This window comes from Rana temporaria, chromosome 4, assembly GCF_905171775.1.
Source record: "Rana temporaria chromosome 4, aRanTem1.1, whole genome shotgun sequence".
NCBI classification, from domain to species: domain Eukaryota; kingdom Metazoa; phylum Chordata; class Amphibia; order Anura; family Ranidae; genus Rana; species Rana temporaria.
In genome coordinates, this window is record NC_053492.1 from 385,226,468 (window position 1) to 385,238,790 (window position 12,323).

The following is a 12,323-nucleotide window of genomic DNA, read 5'->3' on the forward strand; positions in this document are numbered from 1 at the left end:
CCTTATCAGTGCATATCAGTGGCAGATAATCAGTGCACCCTCAGTACCCATCAGTGCACACTCATTAGACCAGCCTCATCTCATCAGCACCCATCAGTGCAGCCATATCTGTTCCAGTTTCCCTACCATAGTTTGTCACCACAGCCCACAGTCACCAGTATGGCAAAAAGGTTTTTTTACCACTCAGCAGGCATACGAACATATGTGCTTGACCGACGAGAGCAGCGGGGAGCTCTCTGATTCAGAATATGAACCGGTTGGAAGCAGTGGGTCTTCTACAGATTCAGAGGAAGAGCAAAGTGTGCCCATGAAACAAAGGCGTTCTGACATGGGGCAGCAGGCTACCACAAGTAGCGCTGTGGCATCAACCAGCAGCTCGCAGCCATCCACCAGAAATACAGTGGCATCAACTAGCAGCTCAGTACCATCCAGGAGAAATGAAGTACCACTGCAGCAAAGGCCAATAACCAGCAGAGTGTCATCTCAGCCCCAAAGGGGTAGGACCCATGCCAGCCTTCCCTATGCCCTTGAAAACCCTACGTGGCTTCCCCCCAATTCCGGAGCAGCAAACATCCCCCCTTTCACCGCCCAGCCAGGTGTTAAGGTGAACACAGAGAACTTTGCCCCTATTGATTTTTTTCATTTAGTTTTTACCCCAGACCTATTATCCTCCATCGTGGCCCAGTGCAACCTCTATGCACAGCAATTCATAAGAGACAACCCTGATTCAAGTTACGCCCGTCCCTATGAATGGAAAGCATTGACAGTGGAGGAATTTAAATTATTTTTAGGCCTAACGTTCAACATGGGGCTCTCAAAAAAAAATGAATCATACTCATATTGGTCCAAAAAACCCATCCACCATATGCCAGTCTTTTCATCCACTATGTCAAGAACCAGATACCACATGATAATGCGTTTCCTCCATTACAACGACAACACCCAGTGCCCTCCCCGAAATGACCCATCACATGACAAATTATTTAAAATTCGGCCACTTCTAAATTTTTTCTCAGAGAAATTTCCCCAGTTATTTGTCCCCGACCAAAATATTTCCGTGGATGAGTCATTGGTCCACTTCACAGGCAGGCTTGGCATCAAGCAGTTTATCCCAAACAAAAGGGCCCGATATGGGGTTAAGTTCTACAAGCTATGTGACCGGGTCACGGGGTATGTCTACGCCTTCCGGGTGTACGAAGGGAAGGACACCCAACTGCATCCCCCTGAATGTCCAGAATATATCGGAGCCAGCGGAAAGATTGTTTGGGATCTTGTATATCCACTACTTGGAAAGGGTTACCACCTTTATGTGGATAACTTCTATACTAGCTTGCCCCTCTTCCGCAACCTTCACCGGATGGGCACTCCAGCGTGTGGTACAGTGCGACCCAATAGGAAGGGTTTCCCGCAAAGGCTCATTATGGAAAGACTGCGAAAAGGGGAGACGGCGTCTTTGCGGAATGAAGAAGTTTTGGCTCTCCGGTGGAGGGACAAACGAAATGTACACATGCTCTCAACGATACATAATGACACCTACGTGGAAATCCCCAAAAGAAACGGCCCTGTCCAAAAACCGGCATGTGTTCAAGACTATAATCTGTTCATGGGGGGAGTCGATTTCAATGATCAGATGCTCGAACCATACCTTCCCACAAGAAAAAGCCGCTATTGGTACAAAAAGGTCTCCATATATCTTTTCAGTTTGGCCATTTACAACACTTATGTCGTTTACCGTAAATCTACAAGGAACCCCTTATCTTATCTTTATTACCAAGAAGAAATTTTCTCCTCCCTTTTGTACCCTGAAGACTCACCAGATGGCATTCGCTCTGATTGCGTGAGCAGACTCCATGAACGACACTTTATTGATAAACTCCCCCCCCATGAATCAGGCCGAAAACGTCAGAAGAGATGCTGTGTGTGCACCAAAGCAGGAACTAGAAGAGACACTACATATTATTGCCCTGATTGTCCTTCCCAACCAGGCCTTTGTTTCAATCAATGTTTCCGCCGTTACCATACTTTACTAGATTATTAGGAAAGTATGGTAAACGTAATTATCATTTACGGCCACACCTCTTATGCCACTGTACATACCGCTGCCTGCTCCTGAACTGACCCTGGCTTGTTATACGACTACTCTTCTGCCTGACGATAAACTGTACCTACTCTGCCTGCTCTGGAACTGACCCTGGCCTGTTATACGACTACGCTTCTGCCTAACGCTAAACTGTACCTACTTCTGCCCGCTCTGGAACTGACCCTGGACTGTTTGACCACGCTTTTTGCCTGCCCCTTGGATTGATCTTTTACCCTGCTATGCTAGTGGGAACACAGGGGTCTCACACATGTGAGGGGCTCCAGAATTGTTTTTCTGGATGAAAAAACTAAATTTTTAGTTTTCTCATTCCCAGATTAGGGTCTGGTTGCCCGGAGGCTTCAAAGAGATTTGGGTGGGAGAAGCCTCTACCCCTGTCCCCATTCTTTCCTGGCCTGCTACTTGGACCATGTTCCTGCTTACTACCAGGACCAATATTTTGGCACTGCTGGCAATGTTTCTACTTGCACTGGCCCTGGACTATATATGGACAGTATACCTGCCTGTACTGACTATGGACAATATTCCTGCCTGCTGCCTGGACAATTCCATTCACTGTCGCTGACCACGTCCCTGCCTGCTGCCTGGATCAGGGCTCTCCTCCTGTGGATAATTGCACTACTAAAACCACAGGTAATCCTTTTTTTTTACCCATTACTCAGCAGAATGTATTTTAGGGTGTAATTCTTGGTATGTACATGCTGTGTTAGAAATATGAAGGGCCTTCAAAAATGTGATAGATTGTAAGGAAATTGGATGTGTAATTTGTGTCCCTACAACACCTGATGGTGCTTCTTGGATGTTGGGTCTCTATGTGGCCACGCTATGTAAAAGTCTCACACATGTGGTATCGCCATACTCAGGAGGAGCAGGAGAATATATCTTGGGGTGTCATTTTTGCTATGTACATGCTATGTGTTGGAAATATCCTATAAATGGACAGCTTTGTGTAAAAAAAATGCATTTTCATTTTTTTTCCACATTTTCCAAAAACATTGGCAAACAAATGAACTGTTCAAAAGACTCATTATGCCTCATAGAATATACGTTGGGGTGTTAGCTTTCCAAAATGGGGTCACTTTGTGGGCGTTTCCATTGTCCTGGTTCTCCAGGGCCTTCAAAAGTGTAATAGGTGGTTGAGAGATTAGATGTGTAATTTATGCTCCTAGAATGCTTGAAGTTGCTACTTCGGTGTTGGGCCTCTGTATGTGGCCACGCTGTGTAAAAGTCTCACCCATGTGGTATCGCCATACTCAGGAGGAGCAGCAGAATATATTTTGGGGTGTAATTTTTGCTATGTACATGCTATGTGTTGGAAATATCCTATAAATGGACAACTTTGTGTAAAAAAAATGCATTTTAATTTTTTCCCCACATTTTCCAAAAACATTGGCAAAAAAATGAACTGTTCAAAAGACTCATTATGCCTCATAGATTATACGTTGGGGTGTTAGCTTTCCAAAATGGGGTCACTTTGTGGGCGTTTCCATTGTCCTGGTGCTCCAGGGCCTTCAAAAGTGTAATAGGTGGTTGAGAGATTAGATGTGTAATTTATGCTCCTAGAATGCTTGAAGTTGCTACTTCAGTGTTGCGCCTCTGTATGGGGCCACGCTGTGTAAAAGTCTCACACATGTGGTATCGCCATACTCAGGAGGAGGAGCAGCAGAATATATTTTGTGGTGTCATTTGTGGAATATACATGCCAGGTGAGAGAAATAACCTGTTAGAATGACAATATGGTGTGAAGAAAAAAAAAAAAAAAAAAAATCCTAATTTTGCAAAGAATTCTGGGAACAAATGACAACTTCAAAAAACTAACTATGCCTCTTACTAACTACCTTGGAATGTCTACTTTCCAAAAAGGGGTCATTTGGGGGGTATTTGTACTTTACTGGCTTGTTAGGGTCTCAAGAAATGAGAGAAGCTGTCAGTATTCAGGTGTGATCAAATTGTTCAATTTTCAGAAATTGGTACCATAGCTTGTAGACCCTATAACTTTCACCCAGACTAAATAATTTCCCAATTTTTTTTTTTTTTTACCAAAAATATGTAGCAGTATTCATTTTAGGCCAAATTTATGAGGAAAAATTACTTTTTTGCAAAATGTTATGATAGAAATGAAGAAGAATTCATTTTTTTACAAAATTTTCGTTCTTTTTTCATTAATAGCGAAAAAAATAAAAACCGCAGAGGTGATCAAACACCACCAAAAGAAAGCTCTATTTGTGGGAAATAGTTACAGTGTTGTATGACTGAGTTATTGTCATTCAAAATGTGAGAGCACCGAAAGCTGAAAATTGGTCTGGTTAGGAAGGGTGTTTAAGTGCCCAGTGGTCAAGTGGTTAAGAGGACCTGTCATGCTTTTTTCTATTACAAGGGATGTTTACATTCCTTATAATAGGAATAAAAGTGATCAATTTTTTTTTTCAGTGTAAAAAGTAATAAAATAAATAAAAATAAATAAGAAAACCCCCAAAAAAATTTTTTAAAGCGCCCCGTCCCGACGAGCTCGCACGCAGAAGCGAACGCATACGTGAGTAGCGCCCGCATATGAAAACGGTGTTCAAAATCACACAAGTGAGGTATCGCCGCGATCGTTAGAGCGAGAGCAATAATTCTAGCCCTAGGCCTACTCTGTAGCTCAAAAAATGCAATCTCTAGAATTTTTTAAACATCCCCTATCGAGATTTTTAAGGGTAAAAGTTTGACGCCATGCCACGAACGGGCGCAATTTTTAAGCGTGACATGTTGGGTATCATTTTACTCGGTGTAACATTATCTTTCACAATATATAAAAAAATTAGGCCAAATTTATTGTCGTCTTATTTTTTAATTCAAAAAAGTGAATTTTTTGGAAAAAAAAGTGCGCTTGTAAGACCGCTGCGCAAATACGGTGTGACAAAAAGTATTGGAATGACCACTATTTTATTCTCTAGGGTGTTAGAAAACAAAATATATGTTTGGGGGTTTTAAGTAATTTTCCAGCAGAAAAAACTGTTTTAGTCTTGCAAACACCTAAGGTCTGGAAGTGGTTAAAACTGGCCTGGGCAGGGAGGGTGTAAACGTGTCCAGTACTGTAATAGTTGAATTACTGAAGTCAGACTATTAGTGTGACAGCAAGGCAGTTAGCATTTCCAGAATGAGAAATCAGCAATGGTAGTCTCCATATTGTGATCAGAAAAGTAAGTGATGCAAATCCTGATTATAAAAACACCAAAGTTTTTTTTTCCAAATACATGCATGTATAAAGGCACTTACTATTTGAAGTGACTGGGCACACATAGCTGGTTGGCACACTTTCACTTGCCCTTGGAATAGAAATAACTTGCAGTGCTTTGGAATGCCCAATGCTTGCACTTTGCTCATCTGTCTACAGAGAACAAGCAGCAGAGCTTAGCATACATAGGGGGAAGACTATGAAGCTTTTTTTATTATATATATATCTTTTTTTCAGGGGGAACTCAGTTCCACAACCTCTGGGTCAGACCCTTTAGCGCCTGCTCACCACAATCACTTGTACAACACAGAAGTCTGGTTTCTGCGTTTACAAGTGACAGCTCTGCACTCTGTGTGTAACCACCTGAACTCTGCACTCTGTATGTAATGCAATCCTGGTATTTAATGCCCCTTTAAGACCCTTGTACTGTTTTTGAAATCTGAACGGGGTCGTGGTTGAGTTCCTGCACCTATTTCCTGAGAAAACAAGGTGTGTGTGTGTAATATATATATATATATATATATATATATATATGTCTGGTATCACCATTTCACAAATTTCTCTGAGATAGTGTTATCCTTCCTCAGGAATGTCAGTTCATGTGTTCCAAAGATCTCCTAAAGTCCCTGTGCCATGCAATTACTCATTCCAAAAGCAACAAGATTATACAATATTCACAAAGGAAAGCGGTTTAAACTTCATAGAAGTTAAGGGACAAATAAGGCAAAACAATGAACTTCAAGGGCATCATAACAAATAAATGGTATATCCTGTTAGAAAAAGTTTAGGAACAATTTCCATGATTGTCATTTATAACTATTTGGGTGTTTGGATCAGCAATTTCATTTTGATCTATCAAATAAGTGAAGGACACAGTAATATTTCAGTAGTGAGATGAGGCTTATTGGATTAACAGAAAGTGTGCAATATGCATCAAAACTAAATTAGACAGGTGCATAAATTTGGGCACCCCAACAGAAAAAAAATCACATCAATATTTAGTAGAGCCTCCTTTAGCAAAAAAAAAAAAAAAAAACAGCCTCTAGAGGCTTCCTATAGGCTGTAATGAGTGTCTGGATTCTGCATGAATGTATTTTGGACCATTCCTCCTTACAAAACATCTCACAGTTCAGTTAGGTTTCATGGATGCCAAGCATGGACAGTCCGCTTCAAATCACCCCACAGATGTTCACGGATATTCAGGTCTGGGGACTGGGATGGCCATTCCAGAACATGGTACTTGTTAATCTGCATAAATGCCTGAATAGATTTTGAGCAGTGTTTTAGGTCGTTGTCTTGTTGAAATATCCAGCCACGGTGTAACTTCAACTTTGTGACTGATTCCTCAACATTATTCTCAAGAATCTGCTGATATTGGAAGCCTCAACTTTAACCAGATTCCCAGTACCGGCACTGGCCACACAGCCCCACAGCATGATGGAACCTCCACCAATTTTTACTGTGGGTAGCAAGTGTTTTTCTTGTGTTCTTTTGCCGCCATGCATAACACCCCTTGTTTTGACCAAATAACTCAATCTTTGTTTCATCCGTCCACAGCACCTTATTCCAAAATGAAGTTGGCTTGTCCAAATGTGCGTTTGCATACCTCAAGCGACTCAGTTTGTGGCGTGTGTGCAGAAAAGGTTTCTTTGGCATCACTCTCCCATACAGCTTCTCCCTGTGCAAAGTGCACTGAATTGTTGAAGGATGCACAGTGACACCATCTGCAGCAAGTTAATGTTGTAGGTCTTTGGAGGTGGTCCGTGGGCCGTTTTTGACCGTTCTCACCATCCTTCGCCTCCAATATTTTATATGGCCTACCACCTCTGGCCTGTGGTCTTTCATTTCCTTACTATGTTCCTCACAGTGGACACTGACAGCTTATATCTCTGCGATAACTTTTTGTAGCCTTCCCCAAAACCATAATGTAGAACAATCTTTGTTTTCAGGTCATTTGAGTGTTGTTTTGAGGCCCCCATGTTGCCACTATTCAGAGGAGAGTCAAAGAGAACAACAACTTGCAATTGGCCACCTTAAATACCTTTTCTCATGATTGGATGCACCCGTCTATGAAGTTCAAGGCTTAATGACCAATTGCGTGTTCCAATTAATCAGTGCCAAGTAGTTACAGGTATTCAAATCAACAAAATGACAAGGGTGCCCACATTTATGCACCTGTCTAATTTTGTTTTAATGCATATTGCGCATTTTCTGTTAATCCAGAAAAACCTCATTTCGCTACTGAAATATTACTGTGTCCTTCAGTTATTTGATAGATCAAAATGAAATTTCTGATCCAAACAGTTATAAATGACAATCATGGAAATGTTCAGGGGTTCCTAAACCTTTGCATACAACTGTATATAGTTAATGCAAAAAAAAATAATTAAGTATAATTTTAATCCATACTATTGTTCTGTAATTCTGTTACCAATGAAAAATGTTTGGTTTAACTGTAAAAATCCTTCTTGGAATATATATCACAGGGCACAAGGTACTTTGTATTCATGACTACTTGGGTTATGCTGGAAGGTTAAAGTGAATGGATACTGGGCAAAAAAAAAAGTCAGGAAATTCCCACCCAGACATAAACTCTCCATCTCAGCGAAGCATCAGTTTTGTAACAAGCACTAAAGAGACAAAAAAAAGGAAGGAATCCCTGTGTCCTGTGATGTACTCCAAGAAAACGTTTTTTTTTTTCTCAAATAAACCAACAATTCCTACATTGTTGGTAAGGTTGAATAAAGACACTAGTCCATCCAGTTCAACCTGTGTTGGTGTTTTTGTGTAGATAATCATTTCCAATAGCCCTGTATATTGTGTTCGCCAAGATGGACATCCAAGGAGTCTTTTGAAACAATCGATACTTCCCATTGACACAACTTAGCCTGCATACATACGATAGGTTAGTCTGATGAAAATCGGTCTGATGGACCATTTTCCTCAGACCAAACCGATCGTGCGTGGGCCCCATCGGTTATTTATCCATAGGTTAAAAAAAATAGGAACTTGTTTTAAAATTATCTGATGGATAAAAAAAACTATAGAAAAAAAAAAAAAATGATCTGTGGGTACGTCCATCGGTTAAAAATCAACGAATGCTCAGAATCAAGTCGACGCATGCTTGGAAGCATTGAACTTCATTTTTTTTTAGCATGTTGTTGTGTTTTACGTTATCGCGTTCTGACACGATCGTTTTTTTTGTTTTTTTTAACTGATGGTGTGTAGGCACGACTGATCATCAGTCAGCTTCATCAGATAACTGATGGAAAAATTATAGGATGTCATCACAGCAAAAGCGATGGCAAAATCCTAGATTTGGGGCAACTATTCATGTGACAGCACTCTAAAGCCTAGCACACACAATCAAAAATACCACTTTTGAAGCAATCGTACGATAATCTGATCATTTGTACACAGCTTTCGAGAGCCGAACACAACAGTTCATGCAAAATTATCTAAACTTTAAAAATGTTCTCGTACGATGCCAGAACTTATGATGTTGTTTAACCACTTAAGGACCTTGGCTGTTTTTCAGATTTGGTGTTTACAAGATTAAAATAGTTTTTTTTGCTAGAAAATTACTTAAAACCCCCCAAACATTTTATATATATATATTTTTCTAACACCCTAGAGCATGGGTGCTCAACCTGTGGCTCTCCAGCTGTTGCAGAACTTCAAGTCCCATCATGCCTCTGCCTTTGGGAGTCATGCTTGTAACAGTCAGTAGCTTGCAATGCCTCATGGGAATTGTAGTTCTGAAACAGCTGGAGAGCCACAGGTTGAGCACCCATGCCCTAGAGAATAAAATTGCGGTCATTGCAATACTTTTAGGCACACCCTATTTGCGCAGCGGTCTTACAAGCCCACTTTTTTTGGAAAAACAAACAGTAAAGTTAGCCCAATTTTTTTAATATTTTGAAAGATACTGTTACGCCGAGTAAAATGATACCCAACATGTCACGCTTCAAAATTGCGCCCGCTCGTGGAATGGCGTCAAACTTTTAACCTTAAAAATCTCCATAGGCGACGTTTAAAAAAAATCTATAGGTTGCATCTTTTGAGTTACAGAGGAGGTCTAGTGCTAGGATTATTGCTCTTGCTCCAACGATCGCGGTGATACCTCACTCGTGTGGTTTGAACACCGCTTTCATATGTGGGCGCTACTCACGTATGCGTTCGCTTCTGCGCGCAAACTCGTCGGGACGGGGCGCAAACTCGTCGGGACAGGGCGCTTTAAAAAACATTTTTTTTTTGTTTTCTTATTGATATTTTATAAATTTTTACACAAAAAATAAAATGGATCACTTTTATTCCTATTACAAGGAATGTAAACGTCCCTTGTAATAGAAAAAAGCATGACAGGTCCTCTTAAATATGAGATCTGGGGTCAAAAAGACCTCAGATCCCATATTTAGACTTAAATGCAAAAAAAAAGGAAAATGTTTGCCATTTGAAAAAATTACAATTAGAAAATATTGCTTTAAGAAGCATGGGCGGAAGTGACGTTTTGACGTCACTTCCGCCCTGCTATGGGGATGGGTGGGGGCCATCTTGCCCTCACTCATATCCCAGCTGAGGAGAGGAAAGGACCCGATCGCCTCCGCCAACGGCCTTCGGTAAGAGCGGCGGGAGGGGCCCCCTCTCCCGCTGCCGATAACGGTGATCTTGCGGCAAATCCGCCGCGGAGACCACCGTTATCATTTACAGGACAGCTCAAAGAATAGATGGACATCTCAGTTGTGGCAGCAGCTGCTACCGTTACCGAGATATCCATCTTTAAAGTACCGACGTATATGTACATGAGCGGGTCCTTAAGTGGTTAATCAGTACAGTATTAGTTGGAAAAAAGTCGGAAAACAAAGACCACGCATGCTCAGAAACAATACATTACAAATTACATCACTTCCAAAGTTGTATTCTATCGTATGAGAATTTGAGGGAAAAAAAATGACTATCATTCTTCCCACATTCTCCTGTATACGAGGCTTCAAGGGGTTGTAAAGCTTTGTGTTTTTTCACCTTAATGCATCCTATGCTTCACAAGACATAATAAAAAAAAAAATTATATATAAAATCGGATTGTAACGTGTGGCCACCTTTACACTTCAACCACAGTATACCTCCAAGTAGTCTAGAAAAAAAGATTTTACTGATGTATAATACAACACATCTTTATTTTTACTTTTTCAGCATTTAATATGACTGCCCCCTTGCCATGTCCCAATAAGAAATGAGCAAATAGGAAAACACTTAATAAAATGCAGTAATTTTGTTTTTCCATTTTCACAGAACAGAAATAATTCATTTTCCACAGGCAGACATACTTCAATAGGAAATTTATATAATTAGACAGTTCGTAAGTCCGAGTTGTTCTTCACCAGTTTGTCCACAAGGCACAGAATGCTTCCGACTATAAAACAAGGCACTTTGCATAACATCCGTCTTTAACTCACATTTAGTTTAACATTGATGTTCATTGCTGCCAACTCTGCCACAAAATATCGAAACACGTAAGGCACAGACACAGTGTCAATTGTATCAGAACGATTGCAGATCGAACAATAGTGCATCCTGTTCCGCATTGATGACCAGGATGGAGGAGGCTTCTCTAGTAAAGGGGACAGAAGGCTGCCACATTCTAAACACACATGGGCCTCAGACCTATCAGAACAGTTAAAAAGTCTATCGTGGAGCAAGAAGGATGTACCATGAGCCAACAAAGCATCACGTTCCATCTCTCCAAAGCGTATACCTCCCTGTATGTTCCTGCCACCCACAGGCTGGTTGGTCACCTTGTCTCGAGCTCCTGTTGTCCTTACTTGGAACTTGTCAGAAACCATGTGACGCAGTCGCTGGTAGTAGACCACTCCAATGAAAATGTCTGCCTCTAGCTCCTCCCCACTAATACCACTGTATAGTTTCTCTGTGCCATAGTAGTTATAGCCAGCTCCCTTCAGCATCTCACCAAAATATTCCAGAGCCGAATTCTCTTCAGAGAAGGTAAAAGGTGTGGCATCATGGCACAAACCATGCAAGGCCGCCGATTTACCAGCCATGCTCTCTATCAACATTCCAATGGTCATTCTTGATGGGAAACCATGTGGGTTGAACAGAATGTCTGGAACCATTCCACTTTCAGTGAATGGCATATCTTCCGATGGCCAGAGTCTACTGAGGATGCCCTTCTGGCCATGCCGGCTCGCAAATTTATCTCCGATGGTTGGGTTTCGTGGCACCCTCATGGTGATGCAAACAGATTTAAACTTTCCAATGCCCAAGTCATTGCTGCAAACTTTGATGTTGTCCACAACACAGTCCTCTTTACTCCTGAAACACGACACAAAACACAATTTAAATCAGCTAGCAAGACAGAGCAAACAACCTTACAATACAAAAAACATGACTTGGACCAAAAAGTTAAACTTGGATACCAAGGCCTCATTTACATGGGCCGCTGAGGGAGAAAAAAAAAAAAAAGTTGAGCAGTGATTTTTCTGCCCCTCAAACCACAAGTTAACATGGCCAGAAACCATGTTAGCACACACTGCCATTGTGGCGTTATGAAAATTCTATAACTCATTCAAGTTCATGGAGCCACTATGCAGCAGTATGTTCTGCAGGCTTTCAATGGTTAAAAACCGGCATCCACATGAGACATATTGCCCACCCCCCGAGCTGCCTGTCATTTGAACTCCAAAACCACAACATTCAGTACATCACCCATGGTTTACCCTTTAACCACTTGCCGACCAGCCACAATACATATACTGCGGCAGGTCGGCTCTACTGCACAAGACGTACCTGTATGTCCTTACATGCAATAGATACTGTGGACGCTTGCGCGCCCCGCGGACTCAAAGTCCGCGACCACCCACGATCGTGGTACAGAGGCAGAACGGGAATCTACCTATGTAAACAAGGTGGATCTCCGTTCTGACAGGGGACAACATGGAGATCTGCTGTTCCCAGTGATTAGGAACAGCGATCTCTGTTGTCCCAGTGAAC

General features: G+C 41.5%; 1 protein-coding gene across 1 annotated transcript in view; it reads right to left on the reverse strand.

The window, feature by feature from the left end:
* Window positions 1-10,473: 10,473 nt before the first annotated feature.
* Window positions 10,474-12,323, reverse strand: part of POLR1B (RNA polymerase I subunit B) — a 47,722-nt gene continuing 45,872 nt past the window's right edge. Inside the window, exon 15 of the mRNA XM_040351078.1 lies at window positions 10,474-11,645. Within this exon, the coding sequence (XP_040207012.1) occupies window positions 10,763-11,645 (883 nt within the window). The 3' untranslated portion in view covers window positions 10,474-10,762. The remainder of the gene's footprint in view (window positions 11,646-12,323) is intronic.